The sequence below is a fragment of the Lissotriton vulgaris genome, chromosome 3_1 (genome assembly GCF_964263255.1).
Source record: "Lissotriton vulgaris chromosome 3_1, aLisVul1.2, whole genome shotgun sequence".
NCBI classification, from domain to species: Eukaryota; Metazoa; Chordata; class Amphibia; order Caudata; family Salamandridae; genus Lissotriton; species Lissotriton vulgaris.
Genome location: NC_141689.1, coordinates 1,506,095,163 through 1,506,110,905, shown reverse-complemented (window position 1 = coordinate 1,506,110,905; position 15,743 = coordinate 1,506,095,163). Strand labels below are relative to the sequence as shown.

The following is a 15,743-nucleotide window of genomic DNA, read 5'->3' as shown; positions in this document are numbered from 1 at the left end:
GGGGGGGAGGTCTCTCAAAGGGGCGTGGCCACTGTAATAAAGGGCGCGGCTTAAAAACGTGTAAGCTAAAAATCTGTGCTTAGCATAGTATGCTGCCCGACTTGTATTTTGCTGTTTCTGTCATTGCATCCAGATATAGGATACAAAAAGTAACATCATACCTACAACAAGTCAGGACTATTGGCTTTGTCAATGATAGTTAGTTGCACACGATAAATAAGCATCAACTATGGTTTGCAAATAATATTGAAACAGCTTCCAATTAAAGCCTTGGTGACACCATGACAATGTATTTATTTATTTCTTTATTTCTTTATTGTAAAGTTGTGTATAGCGCGAACAAGACCCGTAGGTATCAGAGCGCTTTCCATTAAAAGAGGGAATCCAGAGTGAAAATGACTCTCTTTAAAGGATTTCCCTTCCCCTACAACGCTCACTTGGCATGACGTCATGCCGTAACTTCTCTTCTAGTGAGAAGTGAGTAGTGTGAGCACACACACATGATGTGCCTGCTGTGACTGCAGTCCAGAAAAAAATGGACTGCCTGTGCCAGGGCACAAATCAGTGCCCGATAGGGACCCATTTCAAGGACCCCTTTAAAAAACTGCCGGTGCTCAGCACCAGTGAGACCCTGCCCACTTAAAGCCCTGCATTTACTTCAATAGCCATTAGTCAGGATAACTGGAATTATGCGATTGTGCCGCTGCAGCTTTTTTCGCATAATTATAGATTTCATTCATTTTCCACATAATCTATCATCTGCTGCATAATATGCCGATTTTAACAATTACATGTTTCTAGCTCAAACAGTTCAAAAATTGCTCAAAACACGGCTCGTGTTGCTGTGCAGTGGAAGACCCTTTCCGAAGGTGGACTGCTCACCCTACTGTTGCTTATTGCTATGTGTGCCTGTTAACCACGTACTCGCGATGTGCATGCAACCTTTGCCCAGACACTGTTAAAAAGAGTTGAAATTACAAAATAACGAAGTAATGCTATCATAAAATGTGCCGCATTACTCTGCATATTCTGCCTTTTCTTGCCACATAATTTAATCAACCCTGCCGCATAATATGGCATTCCTCAGCCACGTAATTCCAGCGGCCCTGCCGTTAGTCCTACATGCAGCGTTTAAGGGCAGTGCCCGTGTGCTGGTATACTGCAATGATATACAGTCGCAGGAAATCTGGTATTTTGAAAACTTTTTATTAACATTTTTTTTAATGAAAGCAGTAATCAGGGTTAGGGGCGCGTATTCACTCAACTAAAGTCAAGTGCAAAGAGAAGCAAAGGCTGCGGCTGCCCGTGTTTGCAGAGTGTCGGATGGGGCGGCGGAGGGAGAGCGGGGAATGAGGCGGGAGAGGGGCTGGCACTGCGGGGCAGATGCTGCGGACTATTTAATGCCGCTCGGAGCTCACGCGGGCCTCTTTCAGAAGAGACACACACCGAGCCGGTCCCCGCTTGCGCCCGAGAGCCAGCAGCAGCCCCCAGGAGAACAGGCACCATGAGCACCGCTGGGAAAGTAAGCAACGCCCTGCATTCATTCATGCATGTATACACTCATTCACCGGGGGAACTCATGACGATTTTCAGCATTTGTACACAGCTGAGGTGGGGCACGGGGGTAGCGCAGGTGGCACGGCTTGTGAGGGGTTTAAACTAAAATGAAGGTTGGTTGGCGACCGTTCGCTGTAACATGGAAGGCGCCTTCGCGCCACACGAACCCAAACCAGGTCGAGCTTTTTAGGACTTCTGCCTGTCACCGATGCAGTAAGACACTACTTCAGGCGTCAAGAATGACAGACAGGACATTAGCCTTTCAGGTAAAGCGGGCGAGAGAAAGAGAGACCCATTTAGTGACTAAATTGTACAGTGTGAAACCAGAAATCGTGGCCTCAATCCAGGCTTCCCCGCTGGACTCAATTGTGTGATCCTAGGCAAATATTTTATTTCAGCAAGCCGCCTTTTTGTATTCGTTATGACATATGCGAGCACCAACAAATACTTCAGTTTGATTCGTGTGCAGTACGAATCTGGGCCACTGTAGAGTACGTGCCAACTGACTTGCCTCTTAGTTCACTATTAGCACTCTGGGGGAGGGGTGAAGGAACGTGTCTAAATTCACCTGTAAAAATAATCACTTTTAATAAATGGTTCTCAAGACAGTGAAATAATCTGATGTACGAAGGTAAAACGCTTCAGCATTTTACAGAAATACGCATTGTTTAAAAAAATAATCTGAAGAGACTTTATCATATTTTTACATGGTGTTTTTTTCGTCCTTTATGTGCCAAATATTTTCATGGCTCGGCTCGTGCATTAGGGTCTTGGAGTCAAGTCAGACAATTGACTCAGCTCCCCTTGTTAATATTTAGGCTCGCCCAGATGTAACAAAACGCGAGCCACCGTCTTTGGTCACCAACCTCGAAGTGTGCCTCTGCTTCTATGCGGGACGTTACACAAATGCATTAACAGCCGAATATTTCACCACGGAACTTGACTTTTCACAATCCTAATGTGAAAAAGCATAACAATTCTCCCTTCGAGCAAAACATCCACGCGCACATTTCAATATCTTTTTTTAATTATTATTTTCTGCATTTAAAACGTCTCGTCAGCAAAGCTAAACTGGCAAGATGCTTGTGTTTTGGCCAGAGCTTCCGACTTTGGAACAGAGGAACTACGTTTGAGTCCCGGCGTCGGTTCTCCTGTGATTCTGGGCAAATCACTTAATGTCCCGTGCCTTAAAAAAATATGATCGTCTGTGACATAACTGAGCTTATGCAAAGCGCTCCAATATCTTTGCATCGAATTCGCGCCATATAAGGGTGCAATAATGTTTTATTCTATACAACACAGATTTAAGTAAGAGTGGAACATATTCACCCCATAAAGGAAGCCCTGCTAGCCCCAGCACAAATGACAGTGTACACCAATACGTGTTCTATAGATAGCGCCTCACACCTCCGTTTCATCGTTTGTAAACGCAGTAAATCCTTTACTCAGAATGATGTACCGACCTGTGGAGAGGGAAAGGGCGAGTTGCCATTTCCAGCATGAAATCTCATAGACTGCAAGTATCACCAGATGCTTGCAGCAACGAGGGGGGCGTGCTTAATTTAATTCGGTCCTTAGCACCGGCACCTAACTGTGTCAGCACCGGTGATTATAGCACCAATTGAGAACACACTCATTTGCATGGTAGGCGATTTTCCTCATAATCACGGGATTTTCAGCCACGGCCGAGATTCGAACCCGATTCCCCAGCGACGAAATCAGCAGCTCTAGCCATTCGGTCAAGTCCTCTCCAGAATAAAACGTGCCAGGGCTCTAGTCAGGAGGCAGTTTGCACCGGGACATTTCTCCTGTTAGCGCTGCCTCCCGAGGAGAGCCTCGGCCCTTATTATTTTACGAATTAACCACTGGGCAACCCACGAGCTTTTTTACATGTCTTCCCTGTATTGCGCGCCTTTTGCACATATGTTGGTGCCAATTAATGCCACTACGAGGTTTGCACGCCCTGCTTTTGTGCTGCACTGTGGAGAGAGCCCATTTGACATATCTTCAGGGCAACACAAGTATGCCTGTGACTTCATTGTGCAGCTTTGTGGGCTAGCTCTTTGATATATTGCAAACACTGATAGTGACAGTGTGGCATTTGCTACCTCTGTATATCCTCTGGTGGTGGGTAGCAGTACTGCAGTGCTACTTGTGATGCCTGCACCAAGGTACACGTGCTCAGACACAGCGCCCTCCAGTGGTTGAAGGGTGCCATTCCTTTTACATCTTTGCATAGGTACCAGTTGCTGGACCTGTCAGCCTAAGGGTGGTCTGCCCCCCAATGTTATGCCTTCTTCCCTCCTGTTTTACTGATTTCATTTTCGTTTGTCTTAGGACTCTGTGTACTTTACCACTGCCAACAGTGCTAAAGTGCTTGTAACCACTCCCGAAAACATGGCAAAATTGGTGTACAGCCGACTGGCATATTTAACTTACCCCTAAGTCCCTAGTAAACTGATGTAACATACACCAACTGCTGGTAAATTAAATGCTACTAGTGAGCCTCCAGCACTTATTGTGCCACCCACTTAAGTAGCTCCTTAAAACACGTCTTAGGCCTGCCATTGCAGCCTGTGTGCAGTTTTAAACTGTCAATATAACTTGGCAAAATAATTCATTTACCGAACCTAAAACTCCCTTTTTGATACATATAAGTCACCAGCAGTGGGTTTTTCATCTTATTTTTTATCAATGTGTGCTCCGCAGTGCCCCAAGCCAAGAGACATGGGGGGCGTGTCCACTGCTGCCGATTGACAGCATGGAGGACTGGAGCAGTGGCTGGCCGGAAGCTCCAAAGGGTGCATAACAGTTCGGCCAGCCTGATATGCGCACTTTGAAGCTCTACATCCTGAGCTGTCTGTGTGGAGAGCAAGCACAGGCCTCTAGGGCCTTAAGGAGTGTCCGGCCAACCTGCTCCATCCAATGCTGACGCTTCTCTTATGCTGGTTAATAGCATGAGAACAGCGTCTCGATTGGTTAAGGGAGCTCCACAGCAGACTGCAGTTTTTTTAATACCGAGGAGGACGTGCAGCAGTGCCAAGTTCTGGGAAATTATTAATAAACCTTTGTTTGGCCATCCAAGTAATACTCTTCTTGGCACAAATATCCCAGAGGAGGAGTGGGTCACCCATTTCAGTACTATTTTTAAAAGTAACGAGCCACAAGCTGAGTATAGTCTTATCACTCCTAAGGAGAACTTTCTGCATTTTTCAATTAATGAGGTTGAAAAAGGAATCCAAGGCCTAACCTGCAACAAGGCCCCAGGGCCTGATGGCCTTCCTCCAGATCTTTTCAAATCTTGCCGATCACTATGGGCCCCTGTTCTTACCGCTGTAGTTAATGCAGCAGCGGCATCTGGTTGCCCAAAGTCGTGGGGGATCTCCACCATAGTACCCGTGTTTAAAAAAGGAGACCGTAACAGCCCACTTTGCTACAGACCAATATCTTTAATTAATTCCGTAGTGAAAGTAGTGGGGGGTGTAATTCTAAACAGGTTAGTAGCATGGGCAGATGAAAATAATGTAATTTCCCAATTCAATACGGCTTTAGGCCTTGTCACTCAACGGTCACCCAGTGTTTGAACCTGTACATGATTATAGGAAAATACACCATGGCCCGGCAAGGTACAATTCACATGGCATTCATGGACCTATCGTCGGCTTTCGACTGTGTAGACCGTGGTAGGCTTTGGGATGCCATGGCAAAAATGGGTGTAGAGTAGAATCTGATTAATTTGCTAGCCGACATGCACTCCGACACAAGAGCAAACGTCCGTTACACACAAGACTTAAAAGTAACGAGGGACTTTGGAATACATCGGGGCGTCCGACAAGGGTGTATTCTAGCCCCATTCCTCTTCAACTTATACATTAATGACCTGGAAGAGCATATTTTAAGTACAGGAGCAGATTATCCCTATGTCGGTCAGAAAGGCCTGCCGGTTCTGCTCTATGCGGATGACGCAGTCCTGATATCCAGGACTGCAATTGGCCTTCAAACTCTGCTAAATTCTTTCCACGCTTTTATGAAGTCCCGGGACCTGAGTATTAATAACTCAAAATCTTACGTTATGAAGGTAGGCCTAGGGAAAAAAAGCCAAACTCCTTTAACGTTAACAGGGAAAAAATTCCTGTAGCTAAAACATGTTCCTACCTTGGTGTCCTCTGTAGGAGAGTAGGGTCTGCAATCCCATGATCACCCAGATTTTTTGCTTTTGTTTCACTGGTTTACGACTTTCTCTGGCTGTGGGCCTGCTAATCAGACCCACAGCCTGGCTGTTCTCTTTCTAAATTACGATATGTACCCTAGGTGCATTTACCAATTGGTACTGGGCCACCTTATCAGACCCCGTAACGCAGGGCATAGGTGTACCCAGGGCCGCCAGGGGCTGAAGCATGTATTATGCCACCCCTGGCTGGCCTCCTAAATTTGACACAACTGGCTGCACGACAGCTGGGGCGAAGCCGTGTAACCACCCTTCGCTTTAGGTATAGTAGCTCTATATCTAACCATACAATGGACACCCGAGTTCCTATCAGTCACTCCTATGGCAGGCCTTAACAATCCTGAAGGCAGAGTGCGTGGGCTCGTGTGAGCTAGGCTCAGGCCCGAGCCGAGCCCGGTTGCAGTTTGCGGAATCAAGACCCAATGGCTGTTCCATGATAACGCGTACCATAACGGTAACTCCGGTGTCGCGTTATCCAGGCATGTCGAGTAAGGTGTCATACGAATCGGGGTGCTGCCCTCTCACCAATTCTGGCGATGAGGTTAGCATCCCACCCCTCTAGAGGGACACGACATGCACGTAACCGTGAACCCCGGTTAAAGTTAACTGAAGCCTCAGCTCCACAAAATGGATGCTGCCACCACAGACACGAGTCTGACCTCCTGCTGCTGGGAGTCCTTCCAGCGAGGAGCGCTTGGACAAAGGGTTTCCCGTCGAGGGCGGTGTTCGCACCGTCCCAGACAGGGTTTGTGTATTCTGGGTAGGTAGGGCTTTTGCGTGAAGGTGACTGCGGAGTGGCACCCCGGTGCTCACTACGCATCTGCCGGTTAGAACCAGTTCCAGGGGCGACAGCCCTGGCCTGGGGAAAGTCCGGCAGGGGAGAGGGGTGTAACTGCCCCCTTCCTGGTCCCACCCTTAGGGCAGGACCTAGTCATGTACCCACCCCTTTCTTTAGAATAAAGACCGGAGCGGGGACCCTTCCAAATTAGATCATCTTTGATTCAAGAACTACTTTCTACGAAAGGACATTCAAGACTCTTCTCAAGATTTCTCCCTTGTGACTAAGGAGTAGTCACCCTGCATCAGCGGGCACCAACTAAGAACTCTGCGGTTTGCTGTAAGTCCTTCCTCAAGGAATCCGACGGCCCAGCTCGACGAGAACCGGCTTCCCTGGCACCTCTGACCTCTACCCACAACATCAGCTCAGCTGTGATCTGTGGGTGCGACGAGACCTCGAGGGACCGGCCATCATCAGAACCTGCACGCTCTTAAAAACCAGCACGACCATCGAGGTAACTCTCTGGTGAGTGCTCTGGGGTCCGAGAAGCCCCGACCCTGAGCCGCTCCAGCACCGAAGTGCAGTCTCCCAGCATCTCCACGATCTGCGTGGGGCCCTTCTGCTCGCTGCTCAGCACGTTGTCTGGTCACTAGCCGCTGGCTTGTGTCCTTCTGTGACGACATCCGAGAATCATCACTGCTGGTCTGGTTGCTCCAGACTGGCCCTTGCTTCCATCTTTGCGAGAAGCACCCCGGACCCTCCTGGTCCACTCAAGACGCCCTCTTAGGCCCACCACGTGGCCCTGAGAACTGCCAAGGCTTGTTGCCCCCTCCTGGGCCCAGCGACGCCGACAGCATCATCCTTCGTGGGACAGCTCGCACCTCCGCCGTGGTCGCCGACAACGCCTCCTGGTCCGTGAGACTGCAGAGCCTAGCGTCGCCCACTCACCTGGTCGAGGTGACGGCCAACCGGTGCCTTCCTGGTACCCTCTGACTACTGGCTAGTAGTACGAACTTGGTCCCCTCTGCTTTCAGGTTTCAACAATCTCCGATCCAGGCTTGGATCTCTACGAACTATTCAGCACTGGTCGCCAGCCAGCAACTCCTTTTCTTCCGGCTCCTGGCTCGTCAGCGAAGACCCCGACGCCTGTAAGACTTGTGCAGCCGCAGCCCTCGTGGCTAGGTAACTTCGGCATTTCGGTGCCTGCATAGCCTCCTTACTCTAGGGTCCCGAGTCCCTCGCTTCCGACTTGCCTTATCGGGTCCGCCCGAGACCTTAATCCTTCCGTGTCCTCGGACACTTGTTTCTAATTGTGCACTTGAAGTATTTGCTAAAGAGATTTGGTTTGTGCTTAGTACCCTGTCCTCATAAAGAGTACCGGGCTGTTGTGATTCTTAATAAATATACTGTTTATTTTCATAACACTTGTGTGGGGTCCTTTCACTGGGTGTTCAAGGGGTACATGTGCGGTAAACAGCTGGCTTAACACGCCCTCTCGAGTCTTTAGCCTTAGACTGCTCGTATCCACGCTACTAGGATAGCTGGTCTATAGGTTGACTTACAACCAAACACCATAAGGGTCGTTGGAACGATACATAGCGGTCGCTAGAATAGCGAACGTTGCATATCGGGCCAACTTCTCACATTGGTGAGCAGCGGTTGGGATTTGAGCTTGCTGTTGTTTTACCACACGTATCCTAAGAATATCTTGTTGAAAGATCGCACAAAGTACTGTTAGTACATATAACTAAAAGCTTAGAATACTCTGAGTTCTACTGAACCAGCTGTTGTAGCTCCCCAAGGCTTAGCACACCTTGGCTACAACTCTTAGCGAGGGTACAGTAGGTAAACACGTAGTGTAGGTAGGTGCATCACTTACACCACACTAGAACCAGTATGTCGGACAAAGGAGGAAACTCTGGGTCTCCCCTTGTGTCAGTTGACCCTCCACAGGTCATCCCTTCAGGATATACTGTGCTGAGCTTCAAGGAGTTAAGACGACTGTGTCACTCCAGGAAGATTCAGCAGGGGTCTAACCCCACAACGTCCTTTCTGATTGGTCTCTTGGAGACTTATGATGCCAGGAGAGCTGAGAAACTTCGTAGCTCTTCTCATCCAGAAGGAGACATGCCTCCCCTCGAGGGAACCCGAGACGATGCTGACCTCATTCACCTCGCAACTGAGAACGAGGATGTGGAGGAGGATGAGGATGAGGATCTCTCTGGGGATGAGGCAGATAAGGGACAGGTAGAAGTCGTCAGACTAAGCAGGTCCAACTTAAGCAAACATGATAGCGGTACTGGGGGACCCCTGGGGCCACTATCAGGTCAGCTTAACATTGGGAATGGACGAGCCCGATCTCTGTCAAGAGACTCTGGCGGATCCCTTCGAACCAATGGCTCTCACAACTCTTCTCAGAGAGGGATGACGTCCCCTCAGAGGAGAGTGTACGAAGCTAAGGAAAGGGCAGCTAATCTGAGGATCGAAAGGGAAGAACTTGCCCTGGCCAAAGAAAGGCTTGCCTTTGCTAGAGAGCAACAGTTAAGTGGGGTAGTCCCCACTGGTGGCAGCAATGTACCTAGTAATAGGGAAAAGAGTTTCGATACGAAACACCTTGGTAAGATAGTGCCCCCCTTTAAACAAGGGGACGACATCCACAAATGGATTACTGCTTTGGAGAGGGCCTGCACTGTGCAGGGTGTTCCCCAGAGTCAGTGGGCAGCTATCTTGTGGCTCTCCTTTGAAGGAAAAGGAAGAGACAAGCTCCTCACCACAAGGGTGGAGGATGCTAACAATTACCAAATCTTGAAAAATACACTCGTTGAAGGGTTCGGCCTAACCACTGAGCAGTACAGGGTGCTGTTCAGGGATACCCAGAAAACGCAGTCTCAAGATTGGTCTGATTTCGTCGATTGTGCCACTAAGGCTTTTGAGGGCTGGTTGCTGGGCAGTAAGGTTACTGATTATCAAGGATTGTATAATTTGATGATGAGAGAACAAATTTTAAACAATTGTCAGAACCAGTTGTTGCATCAGCATCTTGTCGACTCGGATCTGACCTCTCCCCAAGAATTGGGAAAGAAGGCAGACAGATGGGTTCGTACAAGAGTTAAGCAGAACCAGGGCCAGAATCAAGGTGGTCAGAAGAAAGCAGACCAGAAGGGTAAAGATTCTAAAGGGGAACAAAATGACCAGAAGTCTTCGACAGGTCCCCAACAACCCAAAGAGGGTGGGGGTCAGGCTCCCCAAAAGAAGAAAGAAGGCCAATCCAAAAGATGGTGCCAGTACTGTAAAAGTAAGTCTCACTGGTTTAGTGAGTGCACCAAGAAAGGAGGAGGGCAGACTCCTGCCACTGCAGCCCCTAAGGCACCTGTGCCCCCTAGTACAGTCAGCAGTGGTAGTGCACCTCCCAAGGGTTTAGTAGGGTTAACCCTGGGTTCTGAGGGGCGTGACAACTTAGTTGGCACACTCACTCAGGCTGTCCTTGTCAGTACAGGGGACGCAGACGTATCCCCTGACGTAAGCCCCAATACTTTGGGCAAATACCGACAGACGCCTTTCATAAATGGAAAGATGGCTCAGGCCTATAGGGACACTTGTGCCAGCGTCACCATGGTGACGCCTAACTTTGTGGACCCTGGACAGATCATGCCAGGTACAGAATTCCTGGTGACCAATGCCAGCAATGTCACTACCAATCACAGTATGGCAATTGTAGCTTTCTCCTGGGGAGGGGTAACTGGCCACAAGAAGGTTGTAGTTAGTCCAGACCTCCCAGTGGATTGTTTGTTGGGCAATGATTTGGAGTCGTCACAATGGTCAGAAGTGGAGCACCGGACTCACATGGAAATGTTAGGTTTGCCAGCACATGTGTTCGCTGTGACTAGGTCACAGGTCAGGAAATGCCCCACTGAACAGGTGCTGGATCCTGGAACAACGGACCAGACACCTCCCAAGAAAAAGAGCAGTAGGGTTAAGGCTGCGCCTTCCCCCTTGCCCCAGGTCGAGGATCAAGTCTCAGAGGAGGCTGACCTACAGGAATTGAGGGAAACTGAGCCTAGGGAATTCGAACTTGATCAAGTTGAATTCTTGGGTTCAGGGGGACCCTTAAGGGAAGACCTGGGGAAGGACCAGTTAGACTGCCCTTCTCTTGAACCCCTCAGACAGCAGGCTGCTGCTGAGGCTGCTGGGAACGCCACAGGTACCCACAAGGTGTACTGGGAAGATGGACTCCTGTACACTGAGTCAAGAGACCCCAAGCCTGGCATGACCAGGAGGCTGGTTGTACCCTTGTCTCAGCGTGGTTTCCTACTTACCTTGGCCCACGAGATTCCCTTAGCAGGTCACTTAGGCCAGACGAAAACGTGGGACAGGCTTGTCTCACACTTTCACTGGCCTCATATGAACGAGGATACCAAGGAGTTTTGCCGCTCCTGTGTCACTTGCCAAGCCAGTGGTAAGTCAGGTGGCACGACAAAGGCCCCCCTTATACCAATGCCTGTGGTGGGGGTGCCCTTTGAACGGGTGGGGATCGACATCGTCGGTCCCATGGAACCACCTACAGCATCAGGGCACAAGTTTATACTGGTGGTAGTGGATCATGCCACCAGGTATCCTGAAGCTATTCCCCTTAGGACCACTACAGCACCTGTTGTGGCAAGAGCCCTAGTTGGAGTGTTCTCCAGAGTGGGCTTCCCTAAGGAGGTCGTCTCCGACAGAGGTGCAAACTTCATGTCGAGCTACTTAACTGCTATGTGGAAGGAATGTGGTGTTAACTACAAGTTCACTACACCCTATCATCCACAATGCAATGGGCTTGTTGAGAGATTCAACAGGACCCTAAAAGGGATGATTCATGGACTACCGGAAAAGCTTCGGCGTAGATGGGACGTCCTGATCCCCTGCCTCTTGTTCGCCTACAGAGAAGTCCCACAGAAGGGGGTTGGCTACAGCCCTTTTGAACTTCTGTACGGGCATCCTGTAAGGGGACCCCTGTGTTTGGTGAAGGAAGGATGGGAGAGACCTCTCAAAAAGCCTGCAGCCAACATAGTGGACTATGTGCTTGGCCTCCGCTCGCGGATGGCTGAGTACATGGAAAAGGCATCTGAAAACCTTAAGGCCAGCCAAGAACTCCAAAAAGCTTGGCATGACCAAAAGGCTGTCTTGACTGTTTACCAGCCCGGACAGAAGGTGTGGGTGTTGGAGCCAGTGGCCCCAGCAGCACTCAAGGACAAATGGTCCGGGCCCTACACCATCCTGGAGAAAAAGGGAGAGGTCACCTACCTGGTCGACCTGGGAACTCCCCGGAGCCCCCACAGGGTGCTTCATGTCAACAGGCTAAAAGCATATGTCGACAGGAAGGACATGAGTTTGCTCATGGCCCTAGATGAGGGACAGGAGGAGGAGAGTGACCCTCTCCCCGACCTGCTCACTCAGAATCCTGACGATGGCTCGGTAGATGGTGTTGTCTTTTGTGGCAGCCTCTCCGAACATCAACAGAGCGACTGTAAACAGGTCCTTCAGTCGTTCAGGCATATGTTTTCTCTAACACCCAGTCAGACCGATTGGTGTACCCATGAGGTTGACACTGGTGACAGCTTGCCAGTCAAGAGTAAAATCTACCGGCAGCCTGATCACGTTAGAGACTGCATCAAAAGTGAAGTGCAGAAAATGTTGGAGTTGGGAGTCATTGAACCCTCGGATAGCCCTTGGGCTAGTCCCGTAGTTCTAGTGCCGAAACCTCACACCCAGGGTGGTAAGAGAGAGATGAGGTTTTGCGTAGACTACAGGGGTCTCAATGCAGTCACTAAGACTGACGCCCACCCAATACCAAGGGCAGACAAGCTTATCGATAGATTGGCTTCGGCCAACTACCTAAGTACGTTTGACTTGACAGCTGGGTATTGGCAAATCAGGTTAGCTGAGGACGCCAAGCCTAAAACCGCATTTTCAACCCCTGGTGGGCATTACCAGTTCGTGGTGATGCCCTTTGGTCTGAAAAATGCACCTGCCACCTTCCAACGGTTGGTGAATCAAGTCCTTACTGGGCTGGATGACTTCTGTGCGGCGTATCTTGACGATATTGCTGTCTTTAGCTCCACCTGGGAGGATCACCTGGTCCACCTGCGGAAGACGTTAGAGGCACTGCAAGCAGCAGGTCTCACTATCAAGGCCACCAAGTGCCAGATAGGGCAGATACAGGTTGTATACCTGGGCCACCTTGTAGGTGGAGGTCAGGTTCAGCCACTGGAGAGCAAGATACAGTCGATCAGGGACTGGGCTCCTCCAACCACCCAGACTCAGGTTCGAGCTTTCTTGGGCCTGACTGGTTACTATAGGAAGTTTGTCAGGAACTATGGTTCAATTGTGACACCATTAAACGAACTGACAAGTAAGAAAATGCCAAAAAAGGTTCAGTGGACAGCGAGCTGTCAAAAAGCATTCGATGACCTAAAGCAGGCCATGTGCACGGCGCCTATCCTCAAGAGTCCGGACTACTCCAAACCATTCATTGTCCAAACAGATGCTTCTGAGTTGGGTGTGGGAGCTGTTCTTTCTCAACTGAATTTTGATGGTCAAGACCAGCCCATTGCTTTTATAAGCAGAAGGCTGACCCCTAGAGAGAAGAATTGGTCAGCTATTGAGAGGGAGGCCTTTGCTGTGGTTTGGGCCCTGAAGAAGCTGAGGCCATACTTGTTTGGTACTCACTTCAAGATTCAGACCGACCATAAGCCCCTCTTGTGGCTAAATCAGATGAAGGGTGAAAACCCCAAACTGCTTAGGTGGTCCATTTCCCTACAGGGGATGGACTTTACAGTGGAACATAGACCTGGTACTGATCATGGCAATGCCGATGGGCTCTCCAGATATTTCCACTTAGAACAAGAAGACTCACCTGGTCAAGGTTAGCTTATTGTTCCGACGTTTGGGGGGGGGTCATGTAGGAGAGTAGGGTCTGCAATCCCATGATCACCCAGATTTTTTGCTTTTGTTTCACTGGTTTACGACTTTCTCTGGCTGTGGGCCTGCTAATCAGACCCACAGCCTGGCTGTTCTCTTTCTAAATTACGATATGTACCCTAGGTGCATTTACCAATTGGTACTGGGCCACCTTATCAGACCCCGTAACGCAGGGCATAGGTGTACCCAGGGCCGCCAGGGGCTGAAGCATGTATTATGCCACCCCTGGCTGGCCTCCTAAATTTGACACAACTGGCTGCACGACAGCTGGGGCGAAGCCGTGTAACCACCCTTCGCTTTAGGTATAGTAGCTCTATATCTAACCATACAATGGACACCCGAGTTCCTATCAGTCACTCCTATGGCAGGCCTTAACAATCCTGAAGGCAGAGTGCGTGGGCTCGTGTGAGCTAGGCTCAGGCCCGAGCCGAGCCCGGTTGCAGTTTGCGGAATCAAGACCCAATGGCTGTTCCATGATAACGCGTACCATAACGGTAACTCCGGTGTCGCGTTATCCAGGCATGTCGAGTAAGGTGTCATACGAATCGGGGTGCTGCCCTCTCACCAATTCTGGCGATGAGGTTAGCATCCCACCCCTCTAGAGGGACACGACATGCACGTAACCGTGAACCCCGGTTAAAGTTAACTGAAGCCTCAGCTCCACAAAATGGATGCTGCCACCACAGACACGAGTCTGACCTCCTGCTGCTGGGAGTCCTTCCAGCGAGGAGCGCTTGGACAAAGGGTTTCCCGTCGAGGGCGGTGTTCGCACCGTCCCAGACAGGGTTTGTGTATTCTGGGTAGGTAGGGCTTTTGCGTGAAGGTGACTGCGGAGTGGCACCCCGGTGCTCACTACGCATCTGCCGGTTAGAACCAGTTCCAGGGGCGACAGCCCTGGCCTGGGGAAAGTCCGGCAGGGGAGAGGGGTGTAACTGCCCCCTTCCTGGTCCCACCCTTAGGGCAGGACCTAGTCATGTACCCACCCCTTTCTTTAGAATAAAGACCGGAGCGGGGACCCTTCCAAATTAGATCATCTTTGATTCAAGAACTACTTTCTACGAAAGGACATTCAAGACTCTTCTCAAGATTTCTCCCTTGTGACTAAGGAGTAGTCACCCTGCATCAGCGGGCACCAACTAAGAACTCTGCGGTTTGCTGTAAGTCCTTCCTCAAGGAATCCGACGGCCCAGCTCGACGAGAACCGGCTTCCCTGGCACCTCTGACCTCTACCCACAACATCAGCTCAGCTGTGATCTGTGGGTGCGACGAGACCTCGAGGGACCGGCCATCATCAGAACCTGCACGCTCTTAAAAACCAGCACGACCATCGAGGTAACTCTCTGGTGAGTGCTCTGGGGTCCGAGAAGCCCCGACCCTGAGCCGCTCCAGCACCGAAGTGCAGTCTCCCAGCATCTCCACGATCTGCGTGGGGCCCTTCTGCTCGCTGCTCAGCACGTTGTCTGGTCACTAGCCGCTGGCTTGTGTCCTTCTGTGACGACATCCGAGAATCATCACTGCTGGTCTGGTTGCTCCAGACTGGCCCTTGCTTCCATCTTTGCGAGAAGCACCCCGGACCCTCCTGGTCCACTCAAGACGCCCTCTTAGGCCCACCACGTGGCCCTGAGAACTGCCAAGGCTTGTTGCCCCCTCCTGGGCCCAGCGACGCCGACAGCATCATCCTTCGTGGGACAGCTCGCACCTCCGCCGTGGTCGCCGACAACGCCTCCTGGTCCGTGAGACTGCAGAGCCTAGCGTCGCCCACTCACCTGGTCGAGGTGACGGCCAACCGGTGCCTTCCTGGTACCCTCTGACTACTGGCTAGTAGTACGAACTTGGTCCCCTCTGCTTTCAGGTTTCAACAATCTCCGATCCAGGCTTGGATCTCTACGAACTATTCAGCACTGGTCGCCGGCCAGCAACTCCTTTTCTTCCGGCTCCTGGCTCGTCAGCGAAGACCCCGACGCCTGTAAGACTTGTGCAGCCGCAGCCCTCGTGGCTAGGTAACTTCGGCATTTCGGTGCCTGCATAGCCTCCTTACTCTAGGGTCCCGAGTCCCTCGCTTCCGACTTGCCTTATCGGGTCCGCCCGAGACCTTAATCCTTCCGTGTCCTCGGACACTTGTTTCTAATTGTGCACTTGAAGTATTTGCTAAAGAGATTTGGTTTGTGCTTAGTACCCTGTCCTCATAAAGAGTACCGGGCTGTTGTGATTCTTAATAAA

General features: G+C 50.4%; 1 protein-coding gene across 1 annotated transcript in view; it reads left to right on the top strand.

The window, feature by feature from the left end:
* The first annotated feature begins 1,278 nt into the window (after nucleotides 1-1,278).
* Nucleotides 1,279-15,743, top strand: part of LOC147728080 (all-trans-retinol dehydrogenase [NAD(+)] ADH4-like) — a 211,866-nt gene continuing 197,401 nt past the window's right edge. Inside the window, exon 1 of the mRNA XM_086961963.1 lies at nucleotides 1,279-1,522. Within this exon, the coding sequence (XP_086818089.1) occupies nucleotides 1,505-1,522 (18 nt within the window). The 5' untranslated portion in view covers nucleotides 1,279-1,504. The remainder of the gene's footprint in view (nucleotides 1,523-15,743) is intronic.